Source organism: Mchenga conophoros, linkage group LG6, assembly GCF_057382185.1.
Source record: "Mchenga conophoros isolate Kocher_MC1m ecotype Shallow Benthic linkage group LG6, M_conophoros_male_GT1.1, whole genome shotgun sequence".
In the NCBI taxonomy this organism is placed as follows: Eukaryota; Metazoa; Chordata; class Actinopteri; order Cichliformes; family Cichlidae; genus Mchenga; species Mchenga conophoros.
In genome coordinates, this window is record NC_140531.1 from 4959343 (window position 1) to 4986469 (window position 27127).

The following is a 27127-nucleotide window of genomic DNA, read 5'->3' on the forward strand; positions in this document are numbered from 1 at the left end:
GTACTATTTGGCACTCATAACATTTAAAAAGAAAAAATTAAAATGTCCAAACAGCCGTAACTACAGTACAGGTTATGATTTAGGTACAACATTTAGGTCTAAGCTAATTTATAATTATAAGTAATCAATTGAATGTTAATTATGAAGAATTTGATAGACAGTATCCATCCTCTCACTTTTGATGGCAGGTATGGATCCTGTGGTTAACTCAGTGGAGTGGCAGTACTGGTGTATCCCCTTTGTAAATATACAGATATACCTCTATCCATCTATTAGTTGATATACAGAGGTGGCAAAAGAACACACATTGTTCACATTTTTCACAAGTACAGATGCTTGTGTTTGAAAAGTAAAAAGGTGAGTGTTCCTCTAATTCTCTTGACAGTGTATATACAGAAAATATTGGCACTATTGAAGGTCCGAATGAGCACAGTGTATCTTGTAGGTTACTTTGCTTTCACTCGTTCGTCCATCCATCTTCTTTCGCTTATCCAGGGCCGGGTCGCGAGGGCAGCAATCTAAGCAGAAAAGCCCAGACCTCCCTCTCCCCAGCCACCTCCTCCAGCTTGTCTGGGGGAACACCAAGGCGTTCCCAGTCCAACCGAGAGATATAATCTCTCCAGCATGTCTTGGGTCTGCCCCGGGGCCTCCTCCCGGTGGGACATGCCCAGAACACCTCACCCAGGAGGCATCCTTATCAGACGCCTAAACCACCTCAGCTGGCTCCTTTTGATGTGGAGGAGCAGCGGCTCTACTCTGAGCCCCTCCCAGATGGCAGAACTTCTCACCCTATCTCTAAGGGAGAGGCCAGTCACCCTTTCTCTGAAGGGTGACTGGCTCACAGAACGAGTATCTGTGATCTCGTTCTTTCGGTCACTATCCACATCTTGTGGTACATAAGGGATGTAGATCGACCGGTAAATCAAGAGCTTCGCTTTTAAACTCAGCTCTCTCTTCACCACGACAGATCAGTTTAGTGTCCGCATCACTAATCCATCTGTTGATCTCTCGCTTCCTTTTCCCGTCACCCGTGAACAAGACCCCGAGATACCTAAATGCCTGCACTTGGGGCAGGAACTCGTCACTGACCCAGAGTGGGCACTCCACCCTTTTCTGGCTGAGGACCATGGCTTCAGATTTGGAGGTGCTGATCCTCATTCTCACCACTTCACACTCAACTGCGAACTGTTCCAGTGTGACCTGGAGGCCATCATCCGATGAAGCCAACAGAACCACATCATCTGTGAAAAGCAGAGATGAGATTCTGAGACCACCCAACTAAAAGCTGTTCACCACCTCATAATTCTGTCAAATAAAAATTATGAACAGAATCGGTGACAAAGGGCAGCCCTGGCCAAGAATGAGTCCGACTTATTGCCGGCTATCCGGACCAAGCTCTTGCAACGGTTGTATAAGGATCGAATGGCCTGAAGCAATGGACCAGACACCCCATACTCCCGAAGCACCTCTCACAAGACACTCTGAAGGACACGGTCTTCTCCCAGTCCACAAAACACACGTAGATTAGTTGGGCAAGTTCCCATGCACCCTCAAGTATCCTTGAGAGGGTAAAGAGCTGATCCTGTGTTCCATGACCAGGATGAAAACCGCATTGTTAATGCTGTATCAGAGGTTCGACTAGCGGGTGGACTCTCCTTTCCAGCACCCTGGCATAGACTTTCCCAGAGAGGCTGAGGAGTGTGAGCCCCCTATAGTTGGACACACCCTTTGGTCCCCGTTCTTAAAGATGGGAATCACCACCCTGGTCTGCCAATCCAGAGGAACCACCCCTGATCTACACACAACATTGTAGAGGCATGTCAACAAAGACAGCCCTACAACATCCAGAGCCTCCAGGAACTCAGGGCGGACCTCATCCACCCCAGGGGCTCTGCCACCAAGGAGTTGTTTAACTGCCCCAGTGACCTCGCCCCCGGAGATAGGCTAGTCGTCCCCCTCAGACTCTGCTTCCTCCACAGAAGACGTGCCAGTGGGATTAAGGAGGTCCTCAAAGTATTCCTTACAATGCCTGACTATGTTTTCAGTCAGAAGTCAGCAGCGCTCCACCCGCACTATACACATTGCAGGTGGAGCACTGCTTTCCCCTCCTGAGTCGTCTGATGGTTTGCCAGAATCTCTTCGAGGGAGTCCTCGTTAGAGACCAAATTTCTAAGATTTTTAGGCCAAAGTGCAATAACCTCAGTTTTATCTGAATTCAGAAGCAGAAAATTAGAGGTCATCCAGGTCTTTATGTGTTTAATAGACTCCAATTTTTTCTCGTAAATGGAGAGTCCTCTTCACACACTAAGGATAATTATGGAGTTCCACAGGCTTCAGTGCTAGAACCAATTCTGTTTAGATTATACATGCTTCTTTACATGCAGTATACAAAGTATTAAAGACAGCATTAAAGACATAAAAACCTGGATGACAACTAGTTTTCTGCTTCCAAATTCAGATGAAACTGAGCTTATTGTACTTGGCCCTTAAAGAGTCTCAGAGGGATGCTGAAAGGTTCATGCATTTATTACTTCCAGGCTGGACTAGTGTAATTTGTTATTGTCAGGATGTCCTAAAACTCCCTGAAAAGCCTTCAGCTAATCCAAATTGCTGCAGCAAGAGTACTGACAGGGACTAGAAACAGATTTCTCCTGTTTTGGCTTCCCTTCATTGGCTCCCTGTTAAATCCAGAATGGAATTCAAAATCCTGCTCCTCACATACTGTCATGGTTCACTGTGTGGCTGGCAGGAAATAGAACCCAAACACAGGAGTCATACGCGGGGAGGGATGAACTCAAAACGGCAGCTTTATTGCTGGAAAAACACATAGGTACTAAACTAAACACAAGGAGCTATAAACAAGAAACTCAAATCAAAAACCAGAGACACGAGGGAGCTACACTGGAAACACAAGGACATAGGAGCGCGGAGGAAACACACAGTGAGGGGACAACGCCACACAGAACAGAGGGGGACATTGACATAAGTACACAGAAGGTAACGAGGGAAGTGGAAGCACACGGGGAACACAGCTGAGGACAATTACACATAACAGAGTGGGGGAGGACACGAAATTCTGACACCAAGACGCGGACCTTAAACATAACACAGAGAGTACACAGAGACAGCCGAGAGAAGCAGAGAGAGAGAGAACATGATGGAAAGAGGAAAACACAGAGCACAAGGAGTATGAGCAAAACACAATAGCTCACATCACTATATACACGGCCACACAGAGGGAGACAAAGGGGGATAACGACACGAGAGGAAATCCAGTAAATTAACCTGAACAACTTAGGACCCATAGAATAACAAATGAACTTAACATGACACAGGAACACAGGAAAACTAAGAACGCTGGGTCAAATGACCCAGAATCTTGACACATACAAGGCCTTGAATAATCAGGCCCCATCTCATCTTAATGACCTTATAGTACCATATCACCTGATTAGAGCACTATGCTCTCGCACTGCAGGCCTACTTGTTGTTCCTAGAGTATTTAAAAGTAGAATGGCAGGCAGAGCCTTCAGCTTTCAGGCCCCTCTTCTGTGAAAGCAGCTTCCAGTTTTTGCTAAGCATATAGTTAGGGCTGGACCAAGTGACCCTGAATCCTCCCTTAGTTACTCAGCAATTGACTGCTGAGTAACTAAGGCTGCTGGGGGCTTATTATTATGCACTAGTATTTTATCGTCATTCACCTTTTTCACTCACTATGTGTTTATATACATTGTTGTCAATCTTGGCTTATCCTGAGCATCTTCTGCACCAACACTGGATAGGCAGTAGAGCATGGCTAAAATGATTAAATTCTTCATTAGTATTTACTGTGTTTTGTGTCCAGTTGGATCCAGGGCTGCAGATCAGATGATGAGGAGAAACCAGGTGAAAGCCTCGTTGGAGAGATGTCTGGAGAATGGGGTGAGAGACTTTTACTGTGATTTTGATAAAAATAAATCAGTGTGTTTTGCCTTGGCTTACATTTTTATTACCGACTAACATGAATCCCTTCAAACACATTCATAGATATTGCATTTTGAGTTTCTGTGATCAGCAGTCCCCAAACTTTTTTGTGCCATGGACCGGTTTATGTCCAACAACATTTTCATGGACTGGCCTTTAAGGTGTCGCAGATAAATGCAACAAAATAAAACCAGTACCCATACTAAAAAAAAGAAGATTTATTCATAACGCACGGGAAAAGACCCAGAGAAACCAAGTTAACGATAAAAACGATAAAAAGAATAATGCTAAAAACCGACAAAAACCCTGAAAACCATGAATTTCACATCCAAGCCTGAACTCTCGCAGCCGGGTACCAAACGACTCATGGACGGGTACCGGTCCATGGCTCGGGGGACCGCTGCCGTAAATGGCTGAACAGAAAGTTGTGCATTGCACCTTAAAATGCATGAAGGTTGTGACAGCTGGACAGTGTAATGTGTCTTTTAGTATTTCTGTCTGTGTGAAAGTGAACTCTGACTGTATCTGCGTTACAGGTTTCAGCTCCTTGTCTGGACATGACGCTGAATGAGCTGCACGACCTGGCAACCCGACAGCAGCAGCAGATCAGTGCTCAGCAGCAGCTGCTGGCCTCCAAGGTAAAACACACCATACACAACTATTACTACTGTTACTACTACTGGTGTTACCACTTATATTGATGCTGATACTATTTTAAATGCAGTTCACAATAACCTCTTGCAGTTGCCTATGGATGCTTATTAACTACTTCTTGTACTCAGTTTGCCCCCTGGACTAGTATACCAAACAAAGCTCTGTGCAAACAGAGACTAATGTTCATACTAAAGTGATGTACATGATTCGACTGTGACTACACAAGCCTTCTATACCTCATATGAATGGCTAGATATATTTTACAAGATGTACTGTAAATTTATTATTTATTTATTAACCTTTATTTAACCAGGAAGATCCCATTGAGATTAAAAACCTCTTTTTCAAGGGAGACCTGGCCAAGATAGGCAGCAGCAGATGTCTCACAGTTACAGAAATTACTCAAACACAGGCAGCAACAACACACATGCAACAATAAGTGAAAGAATACAAATAAAATAAAAAATAAAATTCAAATAAAAATAAAAAAGTCAATGTTTCATGTCTTCCAGTTAAAGTATATCAGGAAGAAATCGGTGTAGCTGTTTAGCATGATATGATATGATAAAGACCTGAAAAGCATTGTGTTTTGCAGGAGCAGCAGCTACGGTTCCTGAAACTGCAGGATCACCAGCAGCAGCAACAGGAGGCGTCAGAACAGGAGCGGCTGTGGCAGCTCAGGGAGAATGCGCATAACCAGGAGGCCAAACTGCGACGAGTCCGGGCCCTAAAGGGTCAGGTGGAACAGAAACGCCTAAGTAATAGCAAACTAGGTCAGTGAGCCATGCGACTACATAGGCTTTGTAACATTTTGCAGAGCTTCTTTATTCTTATCCAAAACATTAGTTTTGAACTGTTTTATGTGTCACATATTCCTGGGCCTAATTGTATAAAATCAATATGAAGCACTAATGCACCGACAAGTTTGGCACATTAGTTTGGGGCAAACATCAACATGGGAAAAACATTAGAAAACTATTTAAGAAATTTTTCGTTTCATAAATAGTCTAATTTTTGTATTTTTTAAAATAAACTTGGGATTTTTTTAAATGGGAGCTAATATTCTCATATCCAACTCTATATTTCTGTTCACTGACTATCAGAAAAGCTAAAGAAGAGGTACTGGCGCCCCACTGTTCATTTTCAATCCCAAACTCGTGGTGTAAGTCAACTTTCTTTTGACTGGCTACCCTTCTTAAACAAAAGGTTTACAGGCAGCTGGTGTTATGTATAAGGAGAAGAGGCTCTAAATAAAATTCAACCGTCCAAGTTGTTATTCAATTCAATTTTCTTTTATACAGCGCCAAATCACAACAACAGTTGCCTCAAGGCACTTTATATTGTAAGGTAGACCCTACAAAAATACATACAGAGAAAAACTCAACAATCAAATGACCGCTTATGAGCAGCACTTTGGCAACAGTGGGGAGGAAAAACTCCCTTTTAACAGGAAGAAACTTCCAGTAGAACCAGGCTCAGAGAGGGGCGGGGCCATCTGCTGTGACAGGTATACCAGTACAGGCCGTGGTCATACATGAGAAATCAGTTGCAAACAATCCAAGTAACGCAAGCAACAGGAAAAGTCAATGAAATACTCTAAATCAGATCAGTTAGGATAGTAGTAGGCAACACAAGGAATACTAGGAATTACTGGAAAGCTTTACTGCAAAGAGTACAGTCTGGCTTAAGATTGTTGTGACGGTATATATACTGAGGAGACTGACTAACTGAACACTGGCCTGGCACAAAAATAGCAGGAAACAGAACAAAGTAAAGTGTAAGACAAATTTAAGTAAAACAGAATGTGACTGTTCATGATGGTGTGATTGAGATGACCATATTAGGGATATGTGCTTTTACTAATCATCATCCAGAACCATGTGTAGAAAAATGCTTTCTGATAGGAATTGACTACATAAATTTTAACCGAATATACGTGGTAAATCTGAATCAGAGAAACTATTAATCTCAGAGGAAAATTCAGTTTCAAAGAAAATGAGTGCAGAAACAGAGATATTGATAGATAAATGTTAAGATAAATATAGAGATAGGTATAAATATAAATATAAAAGGACAAGTATGTGCAAATATGTCATGGTGTACAAAAATGAGAGGGTGCACTGAGATGTGATTTGTTGCGTTCCACATGTGTGGACCTGACTGAAGAGTTTGATAGCAGCGGGAAGGAAAGACCTGTACCACAACTCAGACAGGCGAGGTTGAAGGAACCTGTTGCTGAAACTACTCTTCAGATTGTCCAGTGTGTTATGGAGGGGGTCCATGTCCATGATTGCCTGCAGTCTTGCAAGCATTTTGTCAAAGATCACCACCTCCGTGGCGAACTTCATGCCAAAAACAGACTCGGCCTTCCTGAATTTGTTCAGTCTGTTTGCGTCCTTCTCTTTGATGCATGCACCCCAGCATGCCACAGCAAAGAAGCTACTGCTCGCAGTGTTCAAATGACAGAAAAGAATGCTAAACAGCACGTCGACACTGCTATATAAACACCATCATCAGATTAAAAAAATGAATACTACCTTTTATGGTTTACAGCAGGGATGTCAAACTCAATTGCACAGGGGGCCAAAACTTAAGGCACACTTTAGGTCGCGGGCCAAACAAGATAAACATTTATTGAACACTAAAACAATGTTTTTTAAACATAAATATGAATAAAAACAGACAGGAATATTATTCCAGAAAAAAATAAACTTTAAATATTTTGCTCTTCATAAAAATATATCCTGTCAAAATTATGCAAGTTAGAAATATGAACATGCTGCCAAAACCCCAGAAAAAATAAATGAAAGCAAACACAAGGTTGGAGCCGCATGTAGCTGAGGCGTTGCTTCAGGAATGGAACTAATAAACTGTGCGGGCCATTCAGTGTGGTACTTTGCCTTGAGTGTATCATTACACTGCAGCTCCATCTGAATCTGCACAGGTGCAGTTTCCACATAAATGGGTTGCAAAGCAGCTCAAAATTCTCTTTTTGTGCTTCAAAGTCACCAAAGCGCCGGGCATACTCAGTGCGCAGTGCGCTCAGTTTATCAGCAAAGTGCGCCGACTTGGTTCAACATTACTTGGCAACAGGGAAAGTGAGGTGATAGGTTTGTAGTTTGAACCTATTTGCTGGAACGTTCAAGACAATTTGATTACACAGCAAAAGCAAGACACAAGTAGGCAAAGTTCTTCGTGTTACTCATGCATGAGGGAGAGAACCACGACAAGCGCCGTTCCTTCGCTTGACCCCAGTCGCTCTCGTCCGCTCCCCCATAACATTATTCCTTTATTGAGCTCACATGAATACACATAGGTTCATTAACACATGACGTATACATACACACAAAGAGTACCTTGCCTGTGCGTTGTGTAAGTATGTGTGTGTGTGTGTGTGGGGTCAGTGTGTGACCCCATAAATGACTTCCCTAAACCTGCTGGTCTGTAAGTCCAGCAGGCCATCTAAACAAAAGGCACTTAGACTAAAACTGACATGGCTACGTTTATCCTACCATAAAACAACAAGAGAAGGTACGCCCTCTCCCATGCTCCCAGGATGTGGTGTGAATGCCAGAACACTCTGGAAGTCTTTGCAGACTCCTAAGGATCACACATCGTATCACTACACAATCGATTATACACCTCTAAGCATATATGGTTAAATATTGCTAAGCATAAATGACAATCAACAATATAAACCTGACATGAGGCAAGTTGCACTGGTGCATTTGTGACTGCTTCACTTCAAATGCCTTCACTGCATCATACATGCCGTGTCCATGAACTGACAGATTTCCTTGCCGAGCTCAAAAACTCTATTGAGAACTTTTCCCCAACTCAGCCAACGGACCTCTGTATGATAAGGAATGTCAGCAAGCTCTGAATCTATTTCCTACATAAAAGACTGAAATTGACGGTGATTCAAACCTTTAACTCGGTGATCATTACATGCTCCATTTTTAGGACTCTACCACACAGCCTTTCCTGGTGTGTGATGCAGTGATATGCTGTTAACTCACCGGTACATTTCTCCTCCTTGCGCATCTTTACTCTCATCCTGCCGACGAGTCCACTTTTTTTCACCGCACAACACCGGCGCTCCATCTGTTGTAAGTCCAACAAGTTTGTCCCAGGGCAGTTTCATGTCGGTCACACTTTGACATGCGTTTTCAAAAATGTCTTTTCCTGTCGTTGTCCCGTGCATCGATTTAATGTCCAATATTTCCACTCCACGGATGAAGATGGCCAGCCGTGCAATGTCCATCATGTCTGTACTTTCATCCACAGCAAGAGAGTATGCCCAGTACAAGGTTTTAAAAAAACCTATTCAAACTGAAAATGAGTGTAATGGTTATCTTTAAATAAGTAGTGCAGGGTACTGCGGGATGACACCAGGATCAATTAAGGACTGCAATGATATGATTGTGTTGCAGTGGAGGAGATCGAGCAGATGACCAGCCTTTTCCATCAGAAGCAGACAGAGCTGCTCGTGGCTGTGGCGAGGGTAGAGGAGCTGAGCAACCAGCTGGAGGGACTGAGGAGCAACAGTCTGGAGCCTTCTCTTCCTCTTCTTCCGCACCACCACAACATGTCTTCTACAGCTGAGCTGGAATGTCTCTACAAAGAACTGCAGGTGAGATGTCAGCTGAGAATTTCTCTTGCTAATATTAAATTATACTTTGCTGTTCTACAATTAAATTAAATGTTTGCCATATTTTCTGCTTTCTTTACAGTATGATATAAATATATATCGGATTTTTATAGCAAAATTTGTCATTCAGCGTTCTTTGATGAATGTGAAAATCTCTTGACATTAATCAACTACAGACATAAAATCATATTTCTACCTAATAGAGAGAGTGAAGATATCGATGATACTGTTATGCCTTTACACAAATTACTTTGTATTGTGGAGGGAAATATATTTTCTGTTTCTGTAGCATTTGTAATCCTAAAAAGGCAGTAAGAGTAAGAGGCAGTCCGACAGTAATATTTGAGGTTGTCTGCGTAGAAAGTTGTCATTTCCATACCTTAGTTTTTCAGTTGTGGCTCCTTCTGTTTGCCTCAGATGGTGGGTGCTGCCTTTCTTTGGAGGCATAATGACTGTGTGCAGGATCGCTGAAGAGAGTACGGTTAATCAGGGTTTTTCTGTATTTGTAATCACATGGGTGCATGCAGGTTGGGGAGGCCTGTAAATGAAAACCAAATTAAAGCATCCAGTATGTTTTCTCATTATCACTTATGATCAGGTGTGACAGGGGAGCAAAATTCCCTACCTGATAAACGGGGGACTATGGTCTTATCCTAGCCTAATAAATGGAAAAAATAAAATGATATAAATGAAAGCCTCTTGCACTCTTTTCTTTAAATTAAGTTCAGCGTGTCAGAAATAGTGATAAGTGCTTAATACATCATAGAAAAAACATTTCTCATTTGGAGCTCTTGAGTACTCCATCATTGCATTTGTTCTGTTTAACCCTAAACCCTAATTATAATTGATAATTATATAGAAGTTTGCAAACAAGCCAGCAAACAGGCTTACAACAAGCCAATACAGATGTGAAACATGGCTGAAAGTAGCCACTGGTTGTTGTTATGTTCAGAGGTGGCAAAAGTACAGACTTTACAGACTTTTAAACAAATAGCTATTTTCTGTCGCCCACATTGTAGACGGTGACTTTGTCTCCACACCTAAACAGTACAATGAGTCAAGAGTTAGAGTGGGATTCAGCAGGTGGGGGAACCCTGAGATCTGTGCAGTAGCTCAGCATAGGGAAAAGAATCACAGTCATTTTTCATGTAAGCTTCAGTAGGTTTTCCGTGTCGCTGTTATCAGCTGACCTGCTTTTTGTGGATTTACACAACTGAATTCAACACGATGTAAGCAGTTTCACAAGCTATCTTGGCTGATATCCATCCCTTACACTGACACAAGGTAGTATAAAGTTGGAATTCACTGAATGAACCCAAGCGTCATCAGCTTAAAGCTTGTTCACTACATTAATGCAGTAATTTAATGCAACAGTTGAATAACACAAAATTAGTATAGCTTTGTTTGTTTTGCAAAATGAAAATACATAATTTATCAAAACACATCATATGTGATTAAAATTATGACGTCACATGGAAGCTTTAAATTTGCAGTTTATCAAACGTCACTGAGCAGTCCTTACCTTTAAATCTAACCTCTCTTCAATTCAATTCAATTTTATTTATATAGCGCCAAATCACAACAAAAGTCGCCTCAAGGCGCTTCATAGATACAGAGAAAAACCCAACAATCATATGACCCCCTATGAGCAGCACTTTGGCGACAGTGGGAAGGAAAAACTCCCTTTTAACAGGAAGAAACCTCCAGCAGAACCAGGCTCAGGGAGGGGCGGGGCCATCTTCTGCCACCGGTTGGGGTGAGAGAAGGAGACAGGATAAAGACATGCTGTGGAAGAGAGACAGAGATTAATAACAGATATGATTCAATGCAGAGAGGTCTGTTAATACATAGTGAGTGAGAAAGGTGACTGGAAAGGAAAAACTCAATGCATCATGGGAATCCCCCGGCAGCCTACGTCTATTGCAGCATAACTAAGGGAGGATTCAGGGTCACCTGGTCCAGCCCTAACTATATGCTTTAGCAAAAAGGAAAGTTTTAAGCCTAATCTTGAAAGTAGAGATAGTGTCTGTCTCCTGAATCCAAACTGGAAGCTGGTTCCACAGAAGAGGGGCCTGAAAACTGAAGGCTCTCCCTCCCATTCTACTTTTAAATACTCTAGGAACAACAAGTAGGCCTGCAGAGCGAGAGCGAAGTGCTCTAATAGGGTGATATGGTACTACAAGGTCATTAAGATAAGATGTGGCCTGATTATTTAAGACTTTGTATGTGAGGAGCAGGATTTTGAATTCTGGATTTAACAGGAAGCCAAAACAGGAGAAATATGCTCTCTCTTTCTAGTCCCTGTCAGGACTCTTGCTGCAGCATTTTGGATTAGCTGAAGGCTTTTCAGGGAGTTTTTAGGACATCCTGATAATAATGAATTGTGCAGCCTGGAAGTAATAAATGCATGCAGCGTCACTCTGAGACAGGATATTTCTAACTTTAGAGATGTTGTGCAAATGGAAGAAAGCAGTCTTACATATTTGTTTAATATGTGCGTTGAAGGACATGTCCTGGTCAAAAATGACTCCAAGGTTCCTCACAGTGTTACTGGAGGCCAAGGTAATGCCATCCAGAGTAAGAATCTGGTTTGATACCATATTTCTAGGCTTTTCAGGGCCGACTACAATAACCTCAGTTTGACCTGAATTAAGAAGCAGAAAGTTAGCGGCCATCCAGGTCTTTATGTCTTTAAGACATTCCTGCACTCTCATCCTGTCTGTAGTGCTGTGCAGTATATTTTGGTATCAATCCAATACCAATACTTTTAACATATATTGGCAACTTATGTTGGGGAGAGAAGTGTGTCATGACTTAAGACTTAAGAAGAGGTTCCCAAAGTGTGTGGCCCACCCCCTGGGGAGGGGGGGGGGGGGGGGTGCAGAGCCATTGCAGGGGGGGGGGCATGGTAGCATAATGGACAGGTTTTTGGCGGGGCTTCCACACATACGCAAAGCAGGGTATGAAACATCGCCAAATATGTTTCCAAACCAACTGCCTTCCAAGCCAAAGACTAGAAAATATGGTGAAACATATCTTCCCTTTGGCTTTACCTGCACAAGGCCAAGGTAGGCCTCCCCTGTAGAATTGGTTTTCCCTGTGTCGGGAGCACGAACTGGGCTCTCCAAATCACGGACAAACAGTATCCCACATTCTTGATGTTTAGTTCACAAACACTTCTTATAATGACCAACTACACTCAACAAAAATATAAACACAACACTTTTGTTTTTGCTCCCATTCCCCATGGGATGGACGTAGAGACCTAAAATTCATTCCAGATACACAATATAACCATCCCTCCCAAACAGTGGTCACAAATCAGTCCAAATGTGTGGTAGTGGGCACATCTGCTATATTGAGATAATCCATCCCACCTCACAGGTGTGCCACATCAGGATGCTGATCTGACATCATGAGTAGTGCACAGGTGTACCTCAGACTGCCCACAACAAAAGGCCACCCTGGAATGTGCAGTTTTGTCTCACAGCAAAATGCCACAGATGCCACAAGCAATGAGGGAGCGTGCAATTGGCATGCTGACAGCAGGAATGTCAACCAGATCTGTCGCCCGTGCATTGAATGTTCATTTCTCAACCATAAGCCGTCTCCACAGGCGTGTCAGAGAATATGGCAGCACATCCAACCGGCCTCACAACCGCAGACCTCGTGTAACCACACCAGCCCAGGACCTCCACATCCAGCAGGTTCACCTCCAAGATCGTCTGAGACCAGCCACCCAGACAGCTGCTGGAACAATTGGTTTGCACAACCAAACAATTTCTGCACAAACTGTCAGAAACCGTCTCAGGGACGCTCAACTGCATGCCCGTCGTCCTCATCGGGGTCTTGACCTGACTCCAGCTCGTCGCCGTAACAGACTTGTGTGGGCAAATGCTCACATTCGATGGCGTCTGGCACGTTGGAGAGGTGTGCGCTTCACGGATGAATCATGGTTCACATTGTTCAGGGCAGATGGCAGCTGAGAATGTCCCAGTTCTTGCATGGCCAGCATACTCACCGGACATGTCATCCATTGAGCATGTTCGGGATGTGCTTGACCGGCGTATACGACAGCGTGTACCAGTTCCCACGAATATCCAACAACCTTGCACAGCCATTGAAGTGGAGTGGACCAACATTCCACAGGCCACAATTGACAATCTGATGGACTCCATGCGACGATGTGTTGCACTGCATGAGGCAAATGGTGGTCACACCAGATACTGACCGGTTCTGGGTCCCCAGACCCCCAATAGCGCAAAAAACTGCACATTCCAGGGTGGCCTTTTGTTGTGGGCAGTCTGAGGTACACCTGTGCACTACTCATGATGTCAGATCAGCATCCTGATGTGGCACACCTGTGAGGTGGGATGGATTATCTCAATATAGCAGATGTGCCCACTACCACACATTTGGACTGATTTGTGACCACTGTTTGGGAGGGATGGTTATATTGTGTATCTGGAATGAATTTTAGGTCTCTACCTCCATCCCATGGGGAATGGGAGCAAAAACAAAGGTGTTGCGTTTATATTTTTGTTGAGTGTATATGGGCTCAAATTGTGGTCATAAATATTTAGTATTTGTAAATCAGGATTTGTATGTGTAAAACGAATTTGTGTGTGTGTAAAAAAGATTTGTGTGTAGACTGAGCAAAAAATACACGTGAAACTCTGCACTCAAGTTTCAAGTTACAAGTACGAATTTTGACCCTATTTTTCTTCCTTTCATCTGATTGGCCAATGTCATGTCAATCACAAATTTAACTATCCAATCAGAGAACAGATGGGTTTGGCTATTGGAGGGGTGCTTTATGGAGCTTCAGGTCCTTGAAGGGAATAAATGCCCTTTTACATGCCAGCCCAGCGTTTTCCTTCATCACCACGAAGGAAAACAGTCTGTGGTGGTCCGAGTTTGGTGATTTTTGTGTCACAGGTTTACGTGCTTAATACAGGGACCTCCAGAGCCTTTTCAACAGCGCTGTGGACCTCGGGGTGGGGAGGGGGGGCAGTGTTGTGGAAATGACAGTCTTCACTAGTGGGGATAGTTACAAAGCATTCTTCGTTATGAATTAGCATACATGTTTTACTGAACATTTGAAGGACCAGCAAAAAAAAAACAAACTCTTGTAGAGGACATAAAGTCAGAGATAGAAACGACAAGGAGCAGGTGCATCTAGTACAGGTAGAGCTGCTGCAACAACCCACAGAGCTCAACAGCCAGCGCAACAAATTCTGGATCCTTGGCCTTTAGTTAGCATTAGCAGCACATGCTGCCGCCGATGTGAAAGGACCTTTAGGCTGCGCACTGTGACTCACAGCAATGTTCCCAGATCAGCACTAACTTTGTGTTAAACTAATCCCAAAGTAATAATGGTGTTTCTAACCACTGATATACCACAACTTTATCCTTTCAACAGCTACTGAAAGTTAGGGGTAGTGATGTGCGGATCGATCCTGAAATATCGGTTCCTCCGATACCAATCACTTATGTTCTAGAATCGATTCTGACATTAAAATATCGATATTTTAGTAATTTAGGGTGATAAATATATTTTACAGTGTTTATTTTTCAGATAAAATACGTTAAATGTCACCGTTATTATTGGCCGGCCCGGAAACAGCGGGGGTGTCCAAATTCAGAGGCTGCTTCCACCTGAGGACCCGGCCTTCGCGGTCTAAAGAAAGCCGGGTAGTACAGCACGAGCTCCCTCGGTGGAGTGAAACTCTGCCGTCTGCTCCTTGCTATCTAAAATATAACCAGGCGCTGACGTAAACTCTCGACCGTCTCACACTTCTGTTTAATCATTTTCTGTTTGACGTTTATTCAGCTGTGTGAAAACCCGGAGGAACCCTTCCGAGGGAATAATAAAGTTTAATTTAATTTAATCTAATCTAATAACTTTAATTTCAGCCAAACCGATTTACTCACGAACAAATAAAACACTGAAAAAGTCAAACAATAAAATTTTTAAGTTATCAAAGTGACTTATATATCATGTTTAACCCGAGTAGTGAAAGACCACGGGGGTTTGAAAACGATGTGTCGATCGGCTCAGATATTTGAAGTTTACACAGCTACATTCTTACCTGAAAATATGTCAAAAGCTTTTTTGCGACCCACAAAGAGAAATAAGAGTAATATTAAAACTAAGTAGCTGTCACCATTGTTGGAAACTGGAATTGGCTGGCCGCGCTATGAATTCTGCGATATGGTTTTTCAATTTTGTTGTCCGGGTGGAAAAAATGGCGTCTCCAGGAGATTTTCAAGAGGGGCACTGAAATTCGAGATTCTCCCGGAAAAATCAGGAGGGTTGGCATGTATGGTTGTGGCAACATCACTAAACTTGTCAAACACCTCAGAGTAAATCATCTCACAGAATATGACGAGCGTATGCTGAGGCGAACTGAAGAGGAGGAGAGGGACAGGTGCTGCTAGGGCGAGACAGACGTCTCTCACAGAGTCCTTTAGTGCTGCAGGCAGGCAAGGTGTTCAAATAGTGCACAACTTCAGTTTTTTATTTCTATATGATGAACTCTGCATTATTAAGTGATAAGAACAAGTAATCTGATGTCCTGTAATCATTATGACGCTATAATTTGAGATACAATAAATAAAATACGTTTTTGTACAAAGTATCGTATCGGATCAGTATCGTCGATACCACCCTGAATATTACTTGGTATCGGACCGGAAAGGAAATCAGTGGTATTGCACATCACTAGTTAGGGGAGCTAGCTTCTCTCGGATATTAATATAGCGATCCTCCAGCTTCAAACTGTATTACCCTTCAAGGACCTGCAGTTCAAAAAAGCACCCCTCCGACAGCCAAACCCAGGTGTGGATGTAGCGTAAAAGAGTTAGTAGTGTATTTTATTACTACCTGTAATTTATTGCAGGTTACTTGTATTTGTTTAATTGTTTACTAAATGTAAACTAAATGAACATTTTTCTTATAAAACAAAGGGGGGCCTAGCAAAAAAAGTTTGGGAACCACTGATATAGGGAGTGATTTGATATCAGGCTGTACATACCTCTATCTCACACTGTTAGTACTTCCAGCTACAGTTGCTAGGAGGTTAAACCTAGTGTCTAATAAATTATTCTAGACAATATTTTTTCTGTTGGTTTTCAATCATACTTTGACTTCTCACCCCCTCCTTTCCAAACAGCTAAGAAACAAGCTGAATCAGGATCATAGTGGCAGGCTGCAGCAGCAGAGAGACAGCTTGAACAAAAGGAACTTGGAAGTAGCTGCGATGGACCGTCGGTTGGTTGAACTCCGGGAACGGCTCTGGAAGAAAAAGGCTGCTTTGCAGCAGAGTGAGAACCAGCCAGTGAGTTTATATAGGAAAAAAATATCAGCAAAAGTAGATTTCTACAATTTCAAGTTTTTTTTGTTTGTTTTTTGTACAAAACATTTATTTTTGCTTTGTTGTTGTTTGCTTAATATACAAGTACTGATCGAAAAGGCTGCAGCAGTCAAACATTTCTGCTCACTCCAGGTGGCTTCAGACTGTACAGCCCCACAATATAGCATGGGCTCCAGAGTGGCAGCGGTGGGGCCGTACATCCAGTCATCCTCCACATCAAGCTCTCAGGGGCCACCTGTGCCGGTCCGCCAGGAGATTCTGGTGAAGCCAGCATACCCAGATGGCACTGCCACCCTGCCCATGGCTGATTCATCACTGAAGCCACCTCCTAGGCCTGTCAAACCAGCCTCAGGTACATGTTTCCGTGATGTAAGAAATATATTTTTCTATGTTTTGAGTCTGTCCTAGCATGCTGAAACACTATTTGAGTCTGAGTTAGTCACTTCTATTTCTAGTACCAAAACTCTACTTGATGTAGTTATCTCTGCCTCACAGGTTTCAACACCTTAAAAACAAGCAAGATCTTTGACTGGGAAAGCTCATTTTCCGAATCCAGTAGGGGTTACGAGCATGCCTCCACTCTGCCTCGCATGTCGAGTCTAAGCTGCCGCAACTCAGGTCAGTTAGGTCCTGTTTCTGTTTTACCTTTTGCAGAAAGAGGATTTAAACTTTCTATGCCTTTACAATCATTTGTTACTACATTTCTAATCTGACACATAAACGTTCAGGCATGCTGATTCATTGAGACATTGAGACATTCACTGAAAACCTAATTTAAGGATAGTCTATCCATGCTTTAATATCCATGTACAAATGACAGACCTGAGAATAGAAGGAATGAGATCTGGGAGATAGAAAATTGTTTAAACAAAGTCCCACGGATGTTAGAGTTACTTTCTCTTTTCTAGGTGGTGAGACCGCCATAGACAAGAGCTACTCTGGGTCCGACATTCCTCCTCCCATCCCCTCACGATCTAATCGTTCCACAGAGAACCTGCTCAGGGACAATCAGGTATCAGTGGGCTTCCAATTAGTCTCTACATCTCATACAGCTAAAATCAGGGGAAAATCCTGTTTTGTACATACATTAGCTGCACCTGACTAAAAGCCGCAGGTGTTTCAATGTTGACTTATCATATGTAAGAGAATATGCACAAAGCGAATTGTCAGGAAAGAGATGGCTGTTTGGAGACACACCTCTTTTATTAATATTTTGAAAAACAAGTTATGGGTACATATTTGCATAACTTTTTAGGTATATGTACAAGTAGCGGTAATTACAAGTACGAAACATGTACTGTGCTTCATAAATGAGTAACAAATGTAGTACATAACAATAACCTACAGCACACCAGAAAAATAGATTCGGCCTACCTTCTAGGCTCAGGTGCAGCGACACGGCTTTAACAAGAAGAAAAGTCAGTCATTCACCATCTTTCTCTTCTTCCTGCGCTCTAAAAACACCAAAGTCCTCTCCTCCAGTGTCGGAAACGAACAGGCTCAGGATGGCTTCGTCATCCACTCTCTGCTTCTTTCCTTCGTTGTCACTTTCAAAACCAAAGAAATCCTCGTTGTCAGTGTCAGAGTCGAACACCCTCAGAAGGGCCGTGGCGGTGTCCTCCTCTCCATCATGCAGCAGTCCAGCCCTTCGAAATCCGTTGGTGATCATGGATGTTTTCACACTTTTCCACGCTGTCAGAATCCACTGGTGGAGTTGAGCATAACTTGCTTTTTGCAAGTTTATCGCCGCTCATCATCCACGCCTCCGGCTGAACGTGTAGTGCTACTTTGAAGTTTGTTTTTCGCGCTACTTCGTACGGCACTACGTACGGCACTACGTACGGCACTACGTACGGCACTACGTTGCCTGGCGGACGGACATGTGACCAACATACCACTCTTGAACCCCGATACTGTGTGTCTGATCACATGCCCTTCCGACAGGCAACGTAGTGCCGTACAACAGCGGAACAAACAAAACAAATCGTCTTACGATATGACAAAAATCACGGACAATCCACAGAAAAGCTGCACCTGACTAAAAGCCGCAGGGTTCAAAGCTGGTGCAAAAAGTAGCGGCTTATAGCCCGACAATTACGGTACAATAATTGTAAGGTTAAATATGAAAAGTCAAACTCAAACTGGTTAATAGCTGCTGAGCACTTACAATTTTAATGTAAAGCCATTTTACATTTCAGCTCATTTTGATATTTGATTTATTGCTTCATTTTCTGTATTTTGCAGTTATATCATCAATCTCTGAGTATAACCCTGTGTTTCCACGTTTGCTATATTTTACTTTCAGGTCTCATCCAAAAGTCTTTCCAAGTTGACAGCACCACCTCCAGTTCCCAGCAAGCCCAAACCATTCCGATCTTCTGGCCTGTCAGCCTTCTCCAAAGCCCCCTATAACACTGGCACCTTCCCTGGTAAGGTGAAGCCAGTTGGGGCCCCCCTCAGGGCTCCAGGAATTCTATCCAGTCATAGCAACACCCTCCCTTTGCCCAACAAGCAGGAGAGTCCTCCAGCTGCTGCTGTGCGACCTTACACCCCAGAACTCTCTGATTGTCCCCCACCTGTGCTTCAGAAACCTCAGACCCTGGCGGCTTCCTCAATCTACTCGATGTACACCCAGCAGGCTACACTGGGGAAGGGATACCAACATAGTGGCCAAGGAACACTGCCTCGGAGCCAGCCCCGAGGTAATCCACTGATACGGTTGCCCGTGTATTAGAATACTCTTCCTGTTAAGATAGGGCTGCACAATTATGGCCAAAGTGATTTTTCTGATTATTTTGATCAGTGTAAGATTGGTCCTTGGAAGCACTGGTCCTCCTTATTCACCAAAATGTAGTATATGTCTTAGTAGAAAAATATGAATTGAAAAAATTTCACCAAAACACCAAAATTCAGTCAACAGGGGAGAGGCTTTTGCATTTACATCTTTGCAGAAAAATAAGGTGTGTGCGACAAACTTGCCAACACTTGGTCTTGGGGTAGAGCATCACTTCCTGTTCCTGTTACAGCACACAGTGGTGTTTTAAGATAAGATAAGATAAGATAACCTTTATTAGTCCCACACGTGGGAAATTTGTTTCTGTAGCTTATTTCGATTCAAATTTGATCTAAAAACTTATATTATTACATAGTGTAATCCTTAAATGCTTTATCCAAAGCACACTTTCTGTTGAATAACCCGCTAATTATATTCAAAGTATTCATTCATCTTTAGGGACTCACTACCTTAGCTTAGCTCGTAGCCGACTGACTAGTACCTTGGCCTCTTCACTCTTCACACCACCACACAACCAAACTGTCCATGTCTCTAATAATTCCCCCCCACAAAAAAAGCGTGACTATCGAGAGTTGGGATCAGGAAGCAGAGTCGCAGTCTTACGCGCCTCTCCACAGCTTCTCTCCCCCTGTTATCCCCCAAAACCCCATGCCCTTAGAGACTGTGTCTGTGTCCAAACCAAGAAAAAACAAACCAAAAATCAGCAAAATAATGACTTAAACATAAAAAATCACAACAAAAGAAAAACATAGTATCCACAAATGCACCAAAGAGTAAAATAGTGTCTATTATTAAATAATATAAGTCCCTGTTAGTAATTGATCTACAAATTCCTCCACCTTACAGAAACCTGGTTACAGCAGGATGATTATGTTAGTTTAAATGATTCAACAGCCATGAGTTATACCAACTGTCCAAAACCTCGAAGCACAGGCTGAGGACGGGGTTTGACAGCAATCTTCCACTCCAGCTTATTAATCAACCAAAGACACAGGCAGAGTTGTAATTTATTTGAAATTACAGCCACACAAACAGCTTTATTTGTTATTGTTCACTTGGGCCTCGCGGTTTCTGGCTGTTTTCTCAGAATTTTTATCTTATTTAGTGCTCAGATAGAATAATAATAATAGAATAATTATTGTAGGTGATTTTATCATCCATGCATTTAATCCGTTGTATTCAAAATGAAAAAATAACCCACCCACCACTTTAATCATACACTAGATCTTGTTGTGACATATGGGATGGAAACTGAACAGTTAACAGTATTTCCTGAAAACCCTGTTTTGTCTGATCATTTCCTAATAACATTTCAATCTACAATAATGGATTACACAGCAGTGAGGAATAGATTTCATCACAGCAGATGTCTTTCTGAAAGTGTACAAGGGGAGGAATTATATCCTTAAATTAAGGATATAATTCATCCCGTTGTCTTCTTCAATGTCATGTGCCAACAGCAGATCAGCAGTAAAAAATTACTCATAACAATCTCACAGATGTAACATCATGTACTTTCAGAACCACTGATATTTATTTTGTCTCTTTTTCTCCAATTGATCTTCCTGAGTTAACTTCGATAATTACTTTATAAAAAACCATCAGTGGTCCTTTAGACACCATTTCTACAAAACTGTTCACAGAAATCCCGTCATTACACTGAGGACACTGAGGTGAGACCAGGCATGAACAGGACCAGATACCAGACAACCTAGGCTAGAAATACAGATAACTAAACTAGGAACGATTGACACAGAGAAAACTGGCGGTGGTCAGAAGGCCCGGTGGCGCGGTGTCCGGCAGCCTCGCCTGTGTCGGTGCGCCCCAGGGTGGCTGTGGCTACAATGTAGCTGCCATCACCAATATGTGTGAATGTGTGCGTGAATGGGTGGATGACTGGATGTAGTGTAAAGCGCTTTGGGATCCTTAAGGACTAGTAAAGCCCTATACAAATACAGGCCATAAGCCTGTCTCCTAGAAGTAAGATACGGAGTATTTCACTCCATTAATTATACCTGCATGATGGATGTAAATAAAACTTATAGCCCAGTACTTGATAGCATTTCCTCTGTGATGTTGTACTTGTTCAGACTATATTTTGGAAACTTCACCATGTGAGGTGAAGGGAACAGCTGTGACTGGTATTTACTGGCATGTTGTCAGGGACTGATTTAGATACCACTTGATTTGCCTTTGCTTTGTAGTCTATTGGTAAAGCAAGCTTTTTCAGTATCAGTATTTAGGAAAAACAGGTACTTATCTATCAATAATGACGTTTTTTGGGGGAGTTTTTTTTCCTCTCACCCCAAACAATAATCAAACATGTAATTTGTAATCTGTGCGTTTGTTTAATGGAGGTCAAATAGAGCTTGCTGTGAGAAACGTCTTGTGAATCCATGTATTTTCTTTCCTTTCTTAGTGTATGGAAAACCAGTCCTTCCAGCCAGCAGCAGGCAGCAATCAATCAGCTCAGAAAACCATTCCTTCAATTCTGAATTTTGTGCACCTGACGGAAGTGAAGCTGACAACAGTTGCCCAGGTAACACTGAAGGTATCGGAGGAGAAACAGCGGAACACAGTATCCCTCGCCCGCTCAGCCCCACCAAGCTCCTCCCCTTCATATCAAACTCTCACAGGAACCCCAGTGATGCTGACCTGGATAATCTGCGTCGCCGGCTGCAACATGCACCCCGACCCCTGAAGAAACGCAACTCAATCACAGAGCCCGAAGGCCCAGCAGGACCCAACATTCAGAAACTGCTCTACCAGAAAACCACTCTGGCTGCTATGGAAACCATCCCCATGGAGACGGCTAATTCTGCAGGGATCCATATACAGCCTACAGTTCATGAGGACGGGATGGGTGGCATAGATGGAGCAGCCAGGGTTCAGGATGAAAGTGAAAGTGACTTGAAAGAGCCACTCCCTGAGAAAAGTTTGACCCCACCCCCACTACCCCCTTGCTCACCCATCTCTGATCCTACTTCCTGCCACTGCATGCTATCACCGCTGGAAGACAAGGACAAGGAAAAAGAGAAATGTCCATCAACCTTAGCTCACCAGGAACCGTTTCTAGAGGAGTTCCCTCCTTACCCACCCCCACCTTACCCCAGCTGCGGGGAGTTGGAAGAGGGAGATGATACCGTTCCCCTGCAGCCACCAGAGGTTGCAGGACAGGTCACAGTTCTGCCGGTGAGTGATTTTGAGAGGTTATTAAAAATCCAGTTTGCCTAAAATACAAACACAATTTTTTTTCTAATTCATTGCAGTTCTGTTTTCTTCTTAGGGTAAGAAATCAATCCTCCATAAAGCTGGCAAAGAGCGAGCCAACCACAATTTGCGGGTCAAGTTCAACCCTTTGGCCCTGCTACTGGATTCATCTCTGGAGGGCGAATATGATCTTGTTCAGAGGGTTATCTATGATGTGAGTCACACAAAACAAATAGAATAAAATAGCCCATTATTATCATTGTACATGTACCAAAAAATTGTGGGAGCTACACACTGCTATACTTATTTTATAGATCCACTAAAAAGATTTATACTTGCAAATTCCGTGATTGTTCTTCACCCCAGGGTATATGGTCAGTATGTTACTGTGTGTCTTTCAGGTGGATGACCCTAGTATGCCGAACGACGAGGGCATCACGGCTCTGCACAACGCAGTTTGTGCCGGCCACACCGAGATTGTCAAGTTTTTGGTTCAGTTTGGTGTCAATGTTAATGCTGCCGACAGTGACGGCTGGTGAGCCTATGTAGGAAACAGTAGAAAACACGGGCAGTATAAAAGATGGACTTAGCCATGGTGACACCTCCGGACATAACTTCCGGATGTTATGTCTGTCTTTTACATTGTCTATGGTAGGAAGAAAACAAATTAATTTGGCACAGCACCAGTCCTTATTAACTAACTACTCATTCTCCTTCTGTTTGTGTCTCCAGGACGCCCCTTCACTGTGCTGCCTCCTGTAACAACGTTCAGGTCTGTAAGTTCCTTGTCGAGTCTGGAGCAGCTGTATTTGCCACAACATATAGTGACATGCAGACAGCTGCTGACAAGTGCGAAGAGATGGAAGATGGCTATGCCCAGTGCTCCCAGTTCCTCTATGGTGAGACAAAACCTGTTAACATATTAACAAAAGGGGTTCAGGGAGATAAGCCTCATAGTTCATAACACATTTGTTGGTTTCAAGGACAATTTCGCAAATCTTTCAAGGGGTTGAGCGTGTTCTGTAGCAACAAGAGATTTACTGATGTATGATGGGTGTCTGTGCAGGTTACAGGCGAGTTTGGAATTTGCTTAATTGTTCTTTAGGAGATTTAAAAGATCTTTGGTGCCATAAGGATCTTGTTATGATCTGCCTGGATTTTGAGGACTGTTGCATAGGTTCATGCATTTTAAGGGGGTTTGGTTCAGACCAGTTATATCAAGGAAGTAAATCAATTTTGTAAAAGTTTTCTAGACTTGTGAGGCTTGTGTTTCAGCAAATGCACTTGGACTTAAAGTAGTTTAAATGTGTCTCAGGTTATTACATTTTCACATAAAAGCTTAAAGAATATCAGACTCATTAACTTTTAACCTATTTTTGTCTTTTTAGGTGTTCAGGAGAAGATGGGTGTGATGAATCACGGTGTAGTGTATGCCCTGTGGGACTATAAGCCTCAGAGTGACGACGAGCTTTGCTTCAGTGAGGGTGACTGCATGACAGTGCTGAGAAGGGAGGATGAGGTGGAAACGGAGTGGTGGTGGGCACGATGCGGTGACCATGAGGGATACATTCCCCGAAACCTTCTGGGGGTGAGCCGCCCATGCCAAATTTAGCAGAGCTTTTATAAACATTTTAGACTGAAGCTACTCATAAGGAAATGTTCAGATTTCTGGGTTTAGGGTCCCATTACATCAGCATTTAAAACTTTCTTGTTAAAGTAAAAAAGCATCCCAGGAGAATATCAGAAAAATGTAATAAAGAATAAGACGGTAAGATTTCCTAATGTGCGGGAATTAAACTGTCTAGTCTGCCAATCTGTTGCTACTTCAGGTTGGCCTTAAATCACATGTTTTAATCAGATTTAAAAACTGCTTTGAGAATCCTGTTACTTAACAGTCTTAAGTTTGACGTTTCAGTATTTAATGTTATCTTAATGGTGTTTTAATGAGAAACTCTCTATCTTTCATTCCCAGCTATATCTGAGGATCAAGCCCCGGCAAAGAAGCCTGGCCTAAAAGACGGCTTGTGTCTCTTTCAGAGGACTACATGTTTCCACGAGAGAAGTGCATCATGGGAATAAACCTCTGGGTTCTTATAGTAGAGGAAAAAAAGTCAGATGTTGTTGATTTTTAAAAAATAAATGTAAAAAAGGAAATGTTTCTCAATCTTTCATTGAATGTGAAAAGGATTTAACCTCATCTGGATTTCTCAGGAGCTTTTTTGCATATTTGTCACACGTAAACATTTCAGATTTCATGGTTCCAAATTATAGTCGTCCATGTCTTCAAGCAGCAAAACAGCCATAGACCATCACATTACCACCACCATGTTTGACTGTTGATATGGTGTTATATGAAATGCTGCATTAGTTTCACAACAGTTGTAATAGGGTTAAATTTAAATTTAAAAAAATGCAATTCTTTTTCTTGGTAGTTCGCATTTCAGCGATTCCTGAGATTAGTGACAAAACAGGTAAAAAAGTTATTTTTTGATTTTTCAAAAACACATTTACATATAATTGTTACACAAAGTTTTGGCTGTCTGACTATGTTTTGGTACAATCTCCCAGGTGTTTTTTAATTTATGTTTTTGCTGGGGAAGTGCAAGGTTTTTGTCAACACCATCAGACACAATTAAATGTAAATATTATATATATATATATATATATATATATATATATATATATATATATATATATATATATATATATATATATATATATACACACACCGGTTGATCGCAACGGTAGTGTGGGTAGATCGCATGGCATTAAAAATTAGATGTCAGCCTATTTATTATCCATGCTCACTGTGAAATTTGTCACCTGATTTACATACAGGGCAGCCAGTCTGATATCTGACCTTTTCTGACACGTTGGTAACAACGTATGCGCGTAAAGGCACGCCAAGTGCTGCAAAACTCAGAAACGGATATAAAAATGAGTGGGGGCTCTGGACCAAGTAAGAAGGAAGGATATTGCGAACTGCGAGTGTTTCTCACTGCTACTGGACAAGTCTACAGACATGAGTGACACAGCCCAGTTGTGCATTTTTATTCGGATGGTGTTTACCGATATGGCTTCAAAAAAGGAGCTATTAAAAGTACTGCTCATGAAAGAACACACGTGAGGAGAGGACATTTTTCTTCAGAAACTTTATTGAGAAAACCCAGCTCCCAGTATACAAATAGGTGTCCATCACCACAGACAAAGGGCCTGCGATGATAGCTCAAATGGATTCATTGCCAGTTGCAGGGAGGACGATGCTTTCCCGGACTTCCTCAATTATCACTGCATAATACACACATTATGCACAAAAATGCTTAACATGAAAGAGATAATGGATGTGGCAACAAAGTTCGCCTGTTCCATCGCACCAGATCTCTTCAAAGACGGCTATTTCGTGCGCAACTGGAGGTCCATTCTTAGTTGTTGCTACACACTGACATGAGATGGCTTAGTCGAGGGAAATTCCTGGAAAGATATCGAGAGCTCTGTCCAGAGATTAAGTTTTCCCGTGTAGCTAAACATCAGTGTCAGTCAAGTTACTTGAAAAAAGTAATCAGTAACTAATTACTGAATACTTCCCCAAAGTAATCCCATTACTTACTGATTACTTATTTTTGAAGTAATTAGTTACTTAGCTACTTTTTAAAAACATTTTACAACCTGAATAGGTAATAAAGTAATAGATCTGTCAGCCCAATTCATCATATAATAATAATAATAATGGATTGGATTTATATAGCGCTTTTCAAGGCACCCAAAGCGCTTTACAATGCCACTATTCATTCACTCTCACATTCACACACTGGTGGAGGCAAGCTACGGTTGTAGCCACAGCTGCCCTGGGGCAGACTGACAGAAGCGAGGCTGCCATATCGCACCATCGGCCCCTCTGGCCAACACCATATAAAATGTAATCAAATGAAAAAGTCTTTTTTTAAAACTTGTTTTATTAGTTTTAATCTTTTAACTTTATGCATCAAGCAAAACTTAAATTATGTGCAACATTCTCTGACTGGAAGAAATTTGTTTAACCAAACATTTAAACCTATTTTCTGCACTTTCTAGCATATAAAATTAAATAGTTTTTTGTGTTTACACTCACTCTTTCAAATAGATGCACGTAAAACACAGCAGAAAATAAATAAAATCAAAGACTCACCAGTCTTGTTGCTTTATTTTCACCTGTATAGCAGGAGTGGGCAGCCGGAGGTTTGCCCTGGTGCAGGTGTGTCGCAGCTGTCATGTCAGTGGAAGAATCCAGTTTCTCTGAATTTCACGTTCCTGTGGCAGTGTACTCGGCGCTGGAAGTTTAGGGGTATTTTTTGCTGTAAAAAGAAGTTTTCTTTCCACGCAGTGAACATCGGAATGTTTTTGTCACTTTTTACGGAATCAAACTCAAAGTAAGGTCAGTAGTTCCACGCTTCAAACGCTGCACGCTCATATGCTCTCCCACACTCATTATATTTTCCATTG

The 27127-nt window shown here is 42.3% G+C and overlaps 1 protein-coding gene across 1 annotated transcript in view; it reads left to right on the plus strand.

Annotated features, from left to right (window-relative positions):
* The window catches only part of LOC146571932 (apoptosis-stimulating of p53 protein 2-like), a 38701-nt gene extending 13855 nt beyond the window's left edge, over positions 1-24846 (plus strand). The window contains exons 4-18 of the mRNA XM_085275932.1: positions 3845-3921; positions 4500-4601; positions 5213-5390; positions 9051-9250; positions 16444-16608; positions 16777-16996; positions 17140-17262; positions 17553-17656; positions 18950-19346; positions 21858-22630; positions 22725-22862; positions 23050-23183; positions 23381-23547; positions 24037-24236; positions 24621-24846. Coding sequence (XP_085132058.1) covers positions 3845-3921; positions 4500-4601; positions 5213-5390; positions 9051-9250; positions 16444-16608; positions 16777-16996; positions 17140-17262; positions 17553-17656; positions 18950-19346; positions 21858-22630; positions 22725-22862; positions 23050-23183; positions 23381-23547; positions 24037-24236; positions 24621-24662 — 3020 coding nt within the window. The 3' untranslated portion in view covers positions 24663-24846. The remainder of the gene's footprint in view (positions 1-3844; positions 3922-4499; positions 4602-5212; positions 5391-9050; positions 9251-16443; positions 16609-16776; positions 16997-17139; positions 17263-17552; positions 17657-18949; positions 19347-21857; positions 22631-22724; positions 22863-23049; positions 23184-23380; positions 23548-24036; positions 24237-24620) is intronic.
* The last annotated feature ends 2281 nt before the right edge of the window (positions 24847-27127 follow it).